The sequence below is a fragment of the Nematolebias whitei genome, chromosome 13 (genome assembly GCF_014905685.2).
Source record: "Nematolebias whitei isolate Nwh7 chromosome 13, NemWhi1, whole genome shotgun sequence".
NCBI lineage: Eukaryota > Metazoa > Chordata > Actinopteri > Cyprinodontiformes > Rivulidae > Nematolebias > Nematolebias whitei.
The window spans coordinates 25,057,723-25,072,662 of record NC_056510.1 but is presented as its reverse complement, the minus strand read 5'-3'; the positions used below and the strand labels follow the sequence as shown (position 1 = coordinate 25,072,662).

General features: G+C 39.0%; 2 protein-coding genes across 2 annotated transcripts; both read right to left on the bottom strand.

The window, feature by feature from the left end:
• Positions 1 to 119: 119 nt before the first annotated feature.
• Positions 120 to 6,441, bottom strand: tnfsf13b (TNF superfamily member 13b). Its single transcript, XM_037686508.1, has 6 exons — positions 6,154 to 6,441; positions 5,948 to 6,053; positions 1,122 to 1,178; positions 780 to 904; positions 396 to 546; positions 120 to 232 (listed from the first exon to the last, which is right to left on the bottom strand). Exons 1-6 carry the CDS (start codon positions 6,370 to 6,372, stop codon positions 120 to 122), a joined length of 771 nt encoding a protein of 256 aa, XP_037542436.1. The 5' UTR covers positions 6,373 to 6,441.
• A 5,167-nt stretch (positions 6,442 to 11,608) lies between these two features.
• abhd13 (abhydrolase domain containing 13) lies at positions 11,609 to 14,464 on the bottom strand. Its single transcript, XM_037686507.1, has 2 exons — positions 14,291 to 14,464; positions 11,609 to 12,759 (listed from the first exon to the last, which is right to left on the bottom strand). The coding sequence occupies exon 2, from the start codon at positions 12,723 to 12,725 to the stop codon at positions 11,670 to 11,672; it is 1,056 nt and encodes a 351-aa protein (XP_037542435.1). The 5' UTR covers positions 12,726 to 12,759; positions 14,291 to 14,464; the 3' UTR covers positions 11,609 to 11,669.
• Between the last annotated feature and the right edge of the window lie 476 nt (positions 14,465 to 14,940).

Below are 14,940 nucleotides of genomic sequence, written 5' to 3'. Positions count from 1 at the left end.
GCTTCCTGTATTTTTATCTCAAGACCACCAGAACTGCTGTGCGGCTACCGCTCCTTCAACTATACGGCAGTTTCTTTCATGCAACAACATCCATTTGCTCCAGTGTGACATGACACACGTTAAGCCAGTTTGAAAGCACCCAGAAAGGTAGAATCTCCTTCCAGGGATATGTTGGCCACAGAGCGGGGGATCAGAAGCTCCAAGAAGTCTCCCCTTTCCAGCTTCACAATCCCTGAGGAATTCAAATGATTAAACACTATTTGTTATTTTCAGCATTAAAAAAAACTATATATATTTTTAGGACAGACACAATTTCAGACTCATTCCACAGACTCCTCTTTAACAGCTGATGCTTCATAGTTTGTCACTGCTGGGCAAAAGTGATGCAGACTCACCTCCTGTGTAGCAGGTGTTGAACGAGTACGTAGGGTTCATGCTTTGGATGCAGCGGAACAGTTGCACGTCCGGTTCTTCGTTTCCTACAACATACTTTTTCCATCGGATCACCACGTGGCCCATTGTAAAGGTGCTGTCCATGTAGTAGACCTGGATACAATCAGTATTACAATGGAACATGAATAGTTGTGAGAGCATTTGCTATATTATGTAATTAAATATTCACATATTGCATGCTGTCATTTTTAATGTACTTTTCGTCAAAGTCAAAAAACTATTTCTTGTTAAGACTTTTGTTTGGAGAGGAGTAAATGTGTATGTTTGCTAAGAGTAGCAGCAGCCCCATGTGGAAAAGTAATGCTATGACAGAAAAACCAGCCAACCTGACTGTACACAAAGTAGAAGCCCTCCTCTCTGACTACAATGCGGTCACCATCTGCCTCCAGAGCGGAGCCTCTCCTCAGTCCAGCCTGCCAGGGGATGCCGGTGTATGGGCCTGAGGGGAGATCTGATCAAAGATAAGATCTGGTTTCAAAAACATATAAAATCATCAAAAATCATGAAAGTACGTTCCTTTAATTTTAAAGGTAAATAGATGTGCATCTCTGGGTATATGCCCAGAGATTAAAAGAGATTAAAGAGATTAAAACTTTAAACATTAAAAGTTCAGCGATAGAAATAGCTCAACTATAAATACAAACTAAATATAGTTATGCACACTGTACCTTTGATGAAGGGTTTTCTGATATTGTTTGCCAACAGCTGCAGGCAGGACTGAGAAGCTGCGGGAAAAAAAAAAAAAGGTTTATTTGTTTGTAGTGAGATTATTTATTTAGGAAAGAAAATGATTCCTTTGAATGTCATGCCTATACCTACAGTACGACATGGTGACTTAAGTTAACTTGTAAATGCAGTAAAGCTAAACGTCTGATTAGCAACTTTATTTTTTGTGTTTGCTTGTTTTGGGAATAATAAAATAATAATAAAATGTTATTATTAGAACGCTTAATAATTTAAAGCACTTCAAAAATAGCTAGATAAGTCAATATTTGAACATAAAAATTCAAAAGGAGCAGCACGGTGGGCCGCTGGTAGAGCTGCCGCCTCTCACCAAGAAAGTTGCCGGTTTGAATCCCGGCCATTCTGGGTGGAGTTTGCATGTTCTCTCCGTTCATGCGTGGGTTTTCTCTGGGTACTCCGGTTTCCTCCCACAGACCAAAAACATGCATGTTAGACTGATTGGTAACTCTAAATTGTCTCTAGGTGTGAGGGAGAGAGTGAATGATTGTTTGTCTCATTTGTCTCCATGTGTCCCTGTGATGGACTGGAAACCTGTCCAGTGTGTCCCCTGTCTCTTGCACAATGACTGCTGGATATGGGCACCTCACCAGTGACTCCCACGACCAGAAAAGGAAGTAGTGTGTAAAGATGATGGATGGATGGATGGATGGATGGATGGATGGATGGATGGATGGATGGAGTATTCAAAAGTTGACAACAGCAGCTCACTGATTAAATTATTTAAGACCCACTGTACAAAAATTATCAGTAGTGTTAAAAAAATTATATGACAACAGGAAATACAATATAATTCCAATTTTTGTTTGTTATATCAAAATTGAATTCCAAGTTAAATAAAAGTACCGGTAATCAAATTGGAACAGAATAATATACTCTGAAATGTTGAAACATGAAGATAGACAAAATAAAAAAATACATGTACATTATTTTAGATTAGTTAAGATGTTTTGAAGTGGGCTTCTGTAGAAAGACTAAAATTAAAAATATGTTGCCTGTTGTTGTTTAAATGGCCTCTATTCCACTCAGTTCAATTCAAACTACTGCAACATCTAAAATTTCACAGTGGTTTCATTAAAACACTTTTTTATAAGTTACATTGCCGTCAGTTTTACATAACACCATTATTTAGGTTTAAATAAATTCCTGTGAAGTGTCCTAGGCTGCATCTCAAGTGCTGCAGCTTGCTGCTGCTGCTACATGTACTGTATTTATGTTAACACATAACTGTAGATTTCTATGCAAATACATGAGTAATGGGTAAATGACAGTGGTGACAAAGTTTTGAAAATTGCATTTGCATGCAATGCTACAGGTACACAATTTTAGAGACAAGTTATTTTATGGTTGGTGACAATTCACTTTTTGTTTCAGTCTGACTCAAATTAGACCCTTTCAAAAAAAATTAGAATATCATGGAAAAGTTGTTTAAGTTCCATAATTACATTCAAAAAGTTTATCTTTAATAGATGGTAGATTCAGGGCCCACAACTTAAACAATGTCAAGTATTTATTTGGGCAGCACGGTGGCGCAACTGGTAGAACTGCTGCCTCTCAGCAAGCAAGTTCAAACCCCGGTCCAGGGGCCTTTCTGGGTGGAGTTTGCATGTTCTCTCCGTGCATGCGTGGGTTTTCTCCGGGTGCTCCGGTTTCCTCCCACAGACCAAAAACATGCATGTTAGGCTGATTGGTAACTCTAAATTGTCCCTAGGTGTGAGTGAGAGAGTGAATGGTTGTTTGTCTCGTTTGTCTCTATGTGGCCCTGTGATGGACTTGCGACCCGTCCAGGGTGTACCCCGCCCCTCGCACAGCGATTGCTGGACATGGGCACCAGCGACCCCCGTGACCCAAAATGGAATAAGCGGGTGAAGAAAATGGATTAAGTATTTATTTGTTTATTTTTACATAATTTGGGCTTCCTGCTCAGGAAACCCACAAAAACAGGATTTCATAAAATTAGAATACTGTGGAGACATCAGCCCAAATGTTGCAGGGCATGAATGTTTTAAACTGACTGTGACACAATAATCATCTACTAAACTCAAAGCACCTGCACAGGTTTCCCCAGGTGTCATTGAATTGCCTCATTTCGGTTCGATACAGGGAAGACTGCAGACATAACTGGCCAGAAGACCATCATTGATGCCCTCCATAGGATGGGTAAGCCACAAAAGTTCATAGCTAAGGAGGCTGGCTGTTCAGAGAGTGCTGTGTCCAAGCATATCAATGGAAAGTCTAGTGGAAGGGCAAAATGTTGCAGGAGAAGATGCACCAGGAAAAGAGATGACCGTGGGCTTCAGTGGATTATCATACAGAGAAGATTCCAGAATCTGGCAAAGATCCAGAAACAGTGGAATCACAGAGTGGAGTCACAGCTTCAAAAATCACCACATTCAGACGCATCCGGGAGATGGGCTACAACTGCTGGGTTCCTCGGTCCTCTTTTCCCATGAAAGTAAAGTGTGTCTTTCATTCAGAAATCAAGGTCCAAGGGTTTGGAGGAAGAAGGGTGAAGAACATAGCCCATACTGCTTGAGGTCCAGTGTGAACTATCTACAGTCAGTCATGATTTGGGGTGCAATGTCTGGTGCAGGTGTTGGTAAACTCTGCTTTCTTAAATCCAAGGTCATCGCAACAGTCTGCCAGAATGTTTTAGAGGACTTCATGATTCCTTCTGCTGAGGATCTGTATGGAGATGCAGATGTCATCTTCCAGCAGGACCTGGCCCCTGCCCATGCCACAGTGCTTGACTGGCCAGCCAACTCGCTGGACCTAAACCCCATTGAGAATCTATGGAGTATTCTCAAGAGGAACATGAGGAGCACCAGACCCAACAAGAAAGAAGAGCCGACATCAAGCATCAAGGACATCTGGGCTTCCATAACTCCCAGTCAATGCCACAGGCTGATTGATTCAATGCCACGTCACATCCAGGCAGCGATTAAGGCAAAGAGATTCCCAACCAAGTATTGAAGATTGACATATCGTTTTGAAAGTACCATATTTTGATTGATTTGTTGTGATCCTAATTTTTTCTTTTTTTTTCCAAAAGCAGAGAAGTAGTGTGGGCTGATTTCTTCACAGTATTCACATTTTTTGAAATCCTGTTTTTGTGGGTTTCATGAGCTGGAAGCCCAAATTATGTAAAAATAAACAAATAAATACTTGAAATTGTTTAAATTGTGGTCCCTAAATCTACCATCTATTAAAGATGAACCTTTTGAATAGAATTATGGAAGTTAAACAACTTTTCCATGATATTCAATTTTTTTTGGAAAGGGTCTGTAGTTGGTAGCTCATAAACCTGTCCAGAACTAAGGTCAGTTTCTTTAAACCAAGGCTGTTCGACTAGTTTCTGTGTCTACAGCAGGTAAGGTGGGGGAAGTAGGGGCACAGAGGTTAGAGAAGGTGAGCCTGTGATGCAGGGGTCACCAGTTTGAATCCCCTGATCATTACTACAAAATTTGGGTAGAAAAGGTGAAGCATCCACACCTGCCTCCCTCATTTCCCACCACTGTGGGCCATTGAGCAAGGCACTGACCAACCAGTAATCATAGAACTTTACTTTGCAGCTTTGATCCCTCTTTACCACAATTGATCAACACAGCGTACACAGTACTGTAGAAGCTGCAGCAATATGTCTGTCAATTTCATATTTCATTCTTCCCTCACTTGAGAACAAAACCCAGAGATAATGAAACTCCTCCACTTGAGGTAGCACCTCACTTTCAACGCCAAGAGGGTGCTTCATCCTTTACTAGTTGAGGATCATGGCCTCAGATTTGAAAGTGGTAAACCTGAGCCCAGTCACTTCACATTTGGCTGGGGACAACTTTAGTGCGAGCTGCAGATCACGGCACCATGACACCAACAGAATCACATTATCTACAAACAGCAGAGAAAGAATCCAGAGGTCACCGAATGGCTGCACTGAGAAATGATGTCCATAAAACATCAAAGTTCATGCTAATTGTTTTGAATTACTTTGGCTATGGCTGCCTCAGAGGAGTCGATGGGGGAGGGGGGGCCCCATAAACCACCAGCAAACTGATTGGTCCACCATGTGTGCATTGCTACTTGTGGGACTCAGTTTGTTGTGGCTCCTCAGCCCAATGAAGTCCTTTGGATGAAGGCTGAAACTTCTCAACAAAAAATAAACCATCCAGATGACCTGAATGAACTTTGTTGGATATGTCCATAAAAGTTATGAACAGAATTGGTGACAACAGGCAGCCCTGGCTGGGTTCAACACCCACCCTGAAGAGGTTCAACTCACTGCCAGCAATGCAAACCAAAGCCTTGCCTCATGTGTATGGGGAATGAATGACACATATAAACAAATCTCCAATCCCATATTACTGAGCACCCCCCCCCCCCCCCCCACACACACACACACACACACACGCAGTGTACCTCAGGGAACACAGTCCACAAATATGCAAATTCCTACAACCAATAACGTTCTAAAATTGAAGCGCTTTACCATGGGGGATGCTTTCCTTTTCCAGTGGTCGTCACTACAACTGAAAAGGTTTTCTCAAATGGCAATACGTTTGTTTGAAGTGGATGATGTTTCTACAATGGTTCAGAGAAAACCATTAATGAGTTAAGCCTTAACCGTTTTGAAAATTTACCAAGAGAAACATGCAAACATGCTCAAATAAATTATGTTTGCTGCTAAAACAAAAGTGTAGTAAAACCAAAGGAAGAAATAGTAAAAAGAAAACAACTTGTCTACTGTTAAGGGCCTTACCTGACCTCTCTGACTCCAACAACGTTCTCCTCTTCCTTATTTGGTTGAACGCATGTTGAGAGCTAGGAGACTCTTGGACATTGCTCCTGCTACTGATACTTTCAGTCTGCACAGACATGACACACTCCTTAAAACACAATGGAAGGTACAACATCTTCTGTGTCTCATTTGTTATGGTCTGTATCTCTGTACGAGTGTTTACTCACCTGACCTCTTTGCCTGGCCTCTTGTCCTTCTCTCCTGCGAGTGATTTCTGATTTGAGCACCTCTACTTCAGCTCTAAGAGCCACTAATTGGTACAAGGACAACGCTGATAAAGATGAGGAGGTGACAGCAGCTAGAGTCAGCAGGAAAACAGGCCAGGATAACCTTTTTTCATGTGTGTCTTGTCCGGTTCCTGACTTCATGCCTGCTAAAACTGCCATCACATGGGAACATTAAATCCAGAAAAATCTCACAATGGCAGCATAACCGGTCTCATGTCCAAACTCTTAATCCTTTTCTCTTCTCACTGACGTGGGGTAGAAGTTTTTCTTTTGTCATCAAGGTTTCCCAAGAGCCTCGAGCCTTACAGGAGCTGGATTCCCTTCTAGAACAAAGACTGATTTCCTTAACTCTCGTTTTTGTCCTTCGATTGCTCAGAGATTAAGTCTTAGAGAGTGCGCAGTTCAAAGAAGAAAAAAGAAAAACAGCTTCCCTTGTGTTGTTCCTCTTAGCTAACCACACTAACAGCTTCCTGTCTGACCAGCAGCGGACGGAGCAAACCTCTCTTTTCATCAAACACACTTCAGCTTTTCCACACCAAATAGTTCATGTAAGCATAGAGACTTGTCATGATTTGACAATAAAATATGCTAAATATTTGACGCATACAAACAAAGAAAACTGATACATTTTCGTATTAATGGCTGACTTTGACTAAAAGAAGGAAGTGCAAAACTTGCTTCATCGTCAAGCAGCTCCCCAGTTCAAACCAAATTCATTTTGAGAATAAAAATTGTGAGGTCATGCCTATTTACACAAATTATATAAACCATTTTTAGGCAATGTTGCTTTAAAAATGATACGAGATTATGAATGTAGAATATGATTCATGTTTTAACCTAAACATTACTCAGGAATGTTTTTGGATATCCAGTAATTGGCATAAACATTTAGAAAACATACTATTTTTGATGCAAGTAACAAATAATAAATTATAGAGAGGGAAATTATCAATACTTTATCAATTAGTCTAAACAAAATGTTTAAATGAACTACAAGCTTGTCTTTGAAACACCTAAAGGGTATGATATTGAAAAAAGGACTGTGTTGAAGAATAGTTTAAACTCTCAGTTGGTCCTGCATGACAATCTGTCACAAAACCTTTAAAAATTAAATCCATTCAACACAATTCCCTGCTGAAACTGAACCACACAAGAAGAAAATCATATATCATCACTACATGGAAACATTACTGAGCTCTCTGAATGTGAGGTCATCTTAAATGGACAGGAAGAGCATGGACATGCGTCCTGAGGTCATGCAAGTCCAAGGTTTAGCTGGCTTTAGTAAAAATGAAAGTATTCAGGCTGTGATCTGCTGAAGGTGCATTAGTGGCTGCTTGTCATGAAATAATGAGTATCAGTGTTTTAGAACCACATTTTGTCAGGGCATTATTGAATTATAACAACATTAGCTATCATCAAGGTCACATATGGATTTGTCCCCTATGACTAAAGGCAAAAAAATGTAGAGGAGTCAAACAATAAATAGTGTTGAACTGTTGAAATATGGACATAAATGCTATTTGTAAAAATGCAGCCATTAAAACCATAATTCAGGTCGTAAGTAATTCTGTGAAGATCGCTAACACTTGTGTCCAATTCAGAATTGAATTCAAAATCGTACTTCTAACCTACAAAGCTCTCAACAACCTAGCTCCATCTTATAGTCAAGCTCTTATTGTTCCATATTTTCCTAACAGAGCATTTCACTCTCAGACTGCAGGCTTATTGGCGCCGCAGTTCCTAAAGTTTCCAAATACTGTATTTCTGACTCGGAAAGGAGAAGTGGATAAAGAAAAAGAATAAACGTATGGATAAACCAAATGTTTCTGCCTTCTCTTATTGTTGGGAACTGAAGTCAGCAAAACTCACTTATTGGAAGTGCCATGTGATGTTTTTGGGACATGCTGGGTTTTCAGTCCAACTTGTGCCCCTCCATATCATGGTGTCAGATGACCATTCTTCTAAGCATGGACTCACTAATTACAATGTAGAAAATGAATATTTGAACTCACTGCAGAAAAGTGCAATGTGAATCAACAAGAGTCAACACCTAGAAAATTCTTCTTCTTTCGGCTTTTCCCTCTTCGGGGGTCTTCACAGCGAGTCATCCTCCTCCACCTCACTCTGTCCTCACTCCAACTACCTCCATGTCCTCTTTAACTGCATCCATATATCTCCTCTTTGTCTTTTCCCTGACAGCTGCATTTCTAACATCCTTCTACCAGTATACCCACTGTCCCTCCTCTGGACATGTCCAAACCATCTCAGTCTGGCCTCTTTAACTTTATCTCCCAGTTCTTCAACCTGTGCTGTACCTCTGATGACATCATTCCTAATCTTATCCATCCTTGTCACTCCTAAGGAGAACCTCAACATCTTCATTTCTGCCACTTCCAGTTCTTGCTCCTGTCTTTTTGTCCATGTCTCTGTCTCCAGACCATACAACATAGCTGGTCTCACCACTGTCTTGTAAACTTTTCCTTTGACGACACCCTTTTGTCACAAATCACCCTGAAACTTTTCTCCATCCACTCCATCCTGCCTGGACTCTCTTTTTCACCTCTTTACCACAATCATTGGATCTGATGGAACGATGAGCTAACGGCTAGTCGTAGTGAGTGTGGATGAAGTGTTATCAAAGCCGTTTCAAAACAACTCGTCTCTGTTTCTGCCAAAACAACTGTTTAATATGAAACTGGTGTGGCTTATGAAATAGTTTACATAAAGTGCCATACATTTTTTTTTTACTGTTTTAAATATTTTTGATTTTTTTCCACAGAACACATTCAAAAATCTGTAGTTGCTATACATTCCCAGATCTGTAGAGTATAAATAAAGGAATGGGTTGTTTAACATGTGCATGTCTCTTCATATTATTCAAGCTATCAGGTTCAAGAATTGTTTAGACGTTTTATAAACGGTTTAATCGACATGAAGCACATTTTTGTTGTTTGTGTTTCTTTAACAATAGGTGCAACTAACTTAAACTACAGGCAACATAATTGCAGTGAGCAACAAAACAAGCAAACATGAAAGGATGTATCAATTTATTGCAAGTCACCAATACAGAAAATAGAAAGTGAAAATGTGTGTTTACAAAAGAAGTGGACAGAGATTTTAAATAGAAAAAAAAAAAACTTGAGATGGAAAATCAGTACCAATGTTAAAAATCATCTCATTCACATGATTTATGGTTTAAGTTATAAATCCTCAATCAAATATGTACACCGAGCATTTCAACACTGTGCACACTACAGGAGACTCAATGCAGCCACGTGAGCCTGAAGAAAAGCAACTTATAAATGTAAAATATTAACATTTCCAATCCGATCTGTTCACATGAACATAAACATATGATGCACAGTGCATTGTGTTCATATTTAAAAAGACATTCAGTTTTCTTTTCATCATCAGTGTGTGATCAGGAACACATTTGATGAGGAAAGCTCATTCAATTTGTTTCAGGCCTGTCAGCAAAATAATACACGTTTAAACCAATGACGCTAAGTGAAAGACCTGTTCCTAAAGGTTTTTTTTTTTTTTAAAATCAATGTAGAAATTGTGCAATTCAAATCAACAGCATAAACTCATAAAACCACATTAGTGGAACAAATTAGTAAATATTTACAAAGTTGAATGCAGCATGTGGATTGAATACGTTACAAAATGAATCTGGGGAATCAGTGGAAAAAGTTACATAAATAATATTTTTTTTTAAAACAGGTAACACTGATCACAATCTTAATGCATGGAGATTTAGGGCCACCTTTCACATTCATAGTGGCTTCAAGAGTTTTTAACTGTAATGAAAATGAGACTTCTCGAAGCTGTCAATTGTTTTCCAATATGGCTGAAATGTGTTGAATGAATTCAAATGGCTTTCAAACCACTGCAGTGCACCGTGCTGTATTTAAAAAGCAAAGAGCAGACAATAGAGTTTTAATCATCAGGCTTTGCTCTGTCTCTGGAAGACATGCAGAAAAGGGTCATTAGCTCATTAAATGCTCCCACCCCCCAAGTGAGAATAGTCATTTAGCCACAGAAGCATGAGGGGGGAGAAATAATCCTCCAGTTAACGGCGATGCTGAAGATAAATCACAACATTTGATAAAAAAACTTAATTTTTTTAATGACAGAAGTATTCTTATTTCATTTCCCATGATGTCCTAACGCATCACTGATGTGACCATACAGTGTTTATGTGGTGAAAGGCCATTTCTGGAAACGCTTCTCATGAAGTGATGAGTGTAAAAGTTCACACTTTGTTTATAAACCAAAACACATCTGAAACGAACTGTAACAAACACGAGCTGTCAATTCAAAGTACAGTTTTTCACATTTTCATTTTAGTAACTGAAGTACATAGGAATAATGATTTTTCTTTTAGCAGATATATTCACATCACGGCCTCATGTAAGTACAAAACAAAATCATTTTGTTCCAATGTCAACACAAGGATGATCCCAGCGATCAGCAGCAACTTCGAGCGCTTTCAGCACACATGGCACTGTATAACGACAGACCTGAACCAGTTTGTGAATAATCCTCTTTATGAAACAGTATTTCAAAGTTGCTTAGTAACAACTACGGCTCATTTAAAAATAACTCTTCTGTGTGCTAGTTGCATTTTGATGCAGTGCTAGAGGAGAGATGCCTCTCCTTATTTTAAAACAGAAGTAGTTTTAACAGGAAATAATCAATCAAGTGTTTTTTTTTTTTCCTAATACATCATCTGACCACCTCATTTCACCAATATGAACATAAATAAGCAACAAGATCTTTTTTCCCCCAAACGTAGCAGAAAAAATTTAAAGGCAAGCATAAATTTTAGAAGGATAATGCTAGAAGATGCCGAGCTGCTGCACAAACATGACAGTGTGGTTTGTCGTCATAGAAGAGGGTGAATAAAGAACATACTCTCACTCTTTAATGTATTGCTTAGAAAGTTTTAGCTCATGTAAAGAAATTGATGAATAAACCTGAACACAAAAAAAATGCAATTTAACAATAAAGCTCTATATTTACACTTCTAAATATCATTTCAATTTACAAAATCAGACACTGCTACGTGTAATTTCCATTTGAGTAACATTCAATTTAATCTTAAATATTAAAACTTTATGGTTTTAATACTATAAAACTGATCGATTAGGAATAATTTCAACTGATGGTGATTCTATGATTGTGACACGTTTTGTGGTATAAGCGTGGCTTCATTAAAAAAAAAAGTCTTAAATACATGCGTTCACAATTGCACACAGCAAAAATTCAGGGTGTTCATACCATCTCTTCAAACCTTGAAACTGTGAAAATATTTTAGCGTAATAAATTTACATAAAAGGTAGAAAGAGTGAAATTAAATAAAACCCAAACAAAAACATACATTCCTTTCACAAATCAATCGGGTCTCTCCACCACATCCATATTCTGTAGACACAGTTGCTTTAGACTGATCAGATAATGGTGACACTGGCTGAGGACTGAGCTCCCTCCTCATGAGCATGGCTCTTCAGCAGATCTTTCATGAACTGCTCCAAAGCAGAGAAGTAGCCCTGACACTGCCACGTATCATTGTGTGTGCCTTCTGGAAAGATCGCCAGGCGTTTAGTCCGTGCAGGAGACAGCTCATACAGTTGCTTCATCATAACAGGTGGGATGAGCTGGTCTGACAGACCCGACACGAACAGCAAGGGCATGCGGCACAATGCCACGTGGCGATAGGACAGGAACTGGTTCCTGTAGCACCATAAGGGCAGCAGACGCACGGGCAAAAAGGAGAACAGTGTTGCAGCCATATGGGGGATGCTGAGGAAGGTATTTTCAACAATAATGGCTGCTACACGGTGAGGGTTGACTGATGCCAAGCGAACAGCCACAGCACCTCCTAATGAGCGGCCAAAGAGTACCACCTTTGTCTTGTCCAGGTCAGGCCGGGTCATAACATAGTCTAGTGTGGCCTCAGCGTCCAGGTACAGCCCATCCTCACTGGGCTCTCCCTCACTTTTTCCATAGCCACGGTAGTCCACCAGCACTACATTTGCTTTTAAATTAACCAGCATCAGAAGTGCGTTTGGCACCCTGTGACCGATATTACCTGCATTCCCATGGAAGTAAAGGATTGTAGGTGGAGAAGAGGAATTGGAGCTGCTTTGATTTGCAGAAGTGACTCCAGGAAGGGTATCCCCTCCTGTATAACGAAGCAAGATGAGGTTGAGCTTCACACCGTCCTTGGTGCGAATGTACACATTCTCATGTGGAATTCCTGTTGGCATGGGAACGTAAAGGCGAGAGGAGGCGGGCTGGTTGGGAAAGTATAAAAGAACATCCTGGAATTTATAGAGGATGCCCGCCACAGATGCTAGGATGAGAGCAAGGAGGAAAAAACCTCCATATATGTGGAAAGTGAGGATGAGGGCCAAAAGAGAGACCCGACAGGCACCCCAGGACCAAGACACCAAAGTCAGAGTGCAACGCTCTATAGCCCCCCACAGCCTCCAGGGCTTCTCCATGGCTGCACAAGAGCTGAGTCACAAAACACACAATCTGCATAAAACAGAAAACAAAAAAGGAAATGTAAGTGGGGTAAAATCAATAGATATTTTGAATGACTCACCTTTAATGATCATAACACAGAAAACACAACTGATATTCAAAATAACTGGTTTACAACAATATATCCTGTAATAGCACACAGTAATTCATATATTCATTATTTTTATGTATTTCCAATTTCCAAACTATAAAATTGAAAATAAATGATTAAACTGATAATGAAGAGTTAGTCCAGTCATCAAGGATATTGTAAAGCTGACACAAGTAAATCGAAATTCAATCAGAGTTTTTTAAAATGTTGTCTACACCTGCTTAATATCCACTGGTAGAGTTTCTCAGTTTCCCTTTTATTGGGACTACCTAAAAACATAGTGGTGTATGTTGGAAGTAAAAAAAAAAACTATAAAAAAAAACCAAATAATTATAATTTAATCAGATTTTGTTGCTTTTGTTTTGAATCACGTTCTGAAAAAAAATGTCTTAAAAAAAAAAAAAAAAAACTCCTTTAACATACAGATCTGACCAGATTAAAAACAAATAGCCCACATAGTGCCACTGTGTTAATCTAAATGAAAGTACACAAGATCTATAGATGTATATACATCAAAATGCACTTAGTCAAATACAGTATTAGAGTAGCATCTATGGAAACAGTTGATGACAAGATGAGGTGTATATGGTTAAAATACTGCCATGTGAACATTTTCTCTTGTGTAATTAGACTAAAATGGTGATAAAATTTAGTTAAAAAAAGATCAGTCATCTCATTTAATTAGATCAAGTATTCAAGCGATACTCAACAAGTCTAAAGAAAGAAATACTTCCAAAAAATGACAACAAAAACAATATTTGACTCAGATGATGACGTTTCTGGAACGCAACAAGAACTTGCATTTATACCGCTTTGAGATACAGAAGCAATAACATAAATAAATAATTATTCAAAATATCCCCTCAAACAATAACACCACCTGTAAAAGGTTTAATTATTTAGCCCACTAAACACTCCCAAAACATTTGATTTGATCAGTGTCAGAGGAAACTATAAACATCCATGTTCTGAAACAAACAAGCAGATTTAATCCCAGGTTTAAATCATGTGCAATGTGTAAAAGGTTCGCAAAAACGCCCTGTGATGAGTTAACTTCATTGTAACTAGGTGCATACTGTAAATAGCACACGGATATATATATATATATATATATATATATATAAAACATGTCTCGACCCCACCCACAAGGAAGCGACATTATGAAAGCTGGTGCCGTCCGAGTAAAAAAAAACTGCATTTAGAGAATCGTTCACAAACAACTAGTTAAATATCAAATTCACGCAAGTCTGTTTGTCAGTCACGACGAGCTGTCAACTCAGCCGAGACACTGTTCTGATCAGAAATGTGAACTCCTACAGAATTAGCAGCAGACGAGTTAGCCTAGTGGCTGCTAGCATCGTTGAATCTAGCTTTCAAGTTAGCCAGCTACTTATTTTGACAAGGGGTTGCCTTAGCAGCCAGTCTACTCACCTTTCTCTCATTTTTAGCGCCTCAGTTGATGAGATTTTTTACCCAACAATGGCACATGGACAGCCCAATTACTGTCATTCAGCTCTGCACTGGAGAACAAAACTGTAGTGCTTCCAAAGAGACAGCCGAATGACACCGGTGAGGCTAGAGCTACAATGGCTAGCATTCCAGGTGTAACTCTAATTTGGTTCCGTACAGTTCAACGTCGGAGACATAGTTCCGGATGTTTTTGGGTCAGCTTACATTTATTTATTGAGCATTTCATACCTCCAAGTGAACTTTGCAGGGCCTAACAATGTGGATACCTAATGCATCAGTTGATATAATTCACAAATGCTGGGATTCCTTTAAGTTATTTAATTTCTAATAATCATGAACAAACCCCGTCTGCTGTTCGATATCCACCCACCAGGTGCTGCTAGAGTTTACAAAATATTTCTTAGCGCTACCTTATAAACATTTCTAGTCACGAGGAATAAACAAAGCTGGTTTAGAAAAAAGGCTAAGGAATATGACCAGTTTAAAAATAATTTAATTTACATTTTTTAATCTGCATAATATTTTTATGCTGACAACAGCGTTTACAAATAATACTAATAAGCTGTATAGGTTATAGTACAACAGTATATATATATATATATATATATATA

What these genes read in the sequence shown, in the direction of transcription:
- tnfsf13b (XM_037686508.1), bottom strand. Translation starts at nt 6,372, where the DNA reads ATGGCAGTTTTAGCAGGCATGAAGTCAGGAACCGGACAAGACACACAT. An exon ending in GTTGGAGTCAGAGAGGTCAG is followed by an intron (nt 1,179 to 5,947) that starts GTAAGGCCCTTA and finishes TTTTTCCCGCAG; the next exon opens with CTTCTCAGTCCTGCCTGCAG. An exon ending in CAGAAAACCCTTCATCAAAG is followed by an intron (nt 905 to 1,121) that starts GTACAGTGTGCA and finishes ATCTTTGATCAG; the next exon opens with ATCTCCCCTCAGGCCCATAC.
- abhd13 (XM_037686507.1), bottom strand. Translation starts at nt 12,725, where the DNA reads ATGGAGAAGCCCTGGAGGCTGTGGGGGGCTATAGAGCGTTGCACTCTG.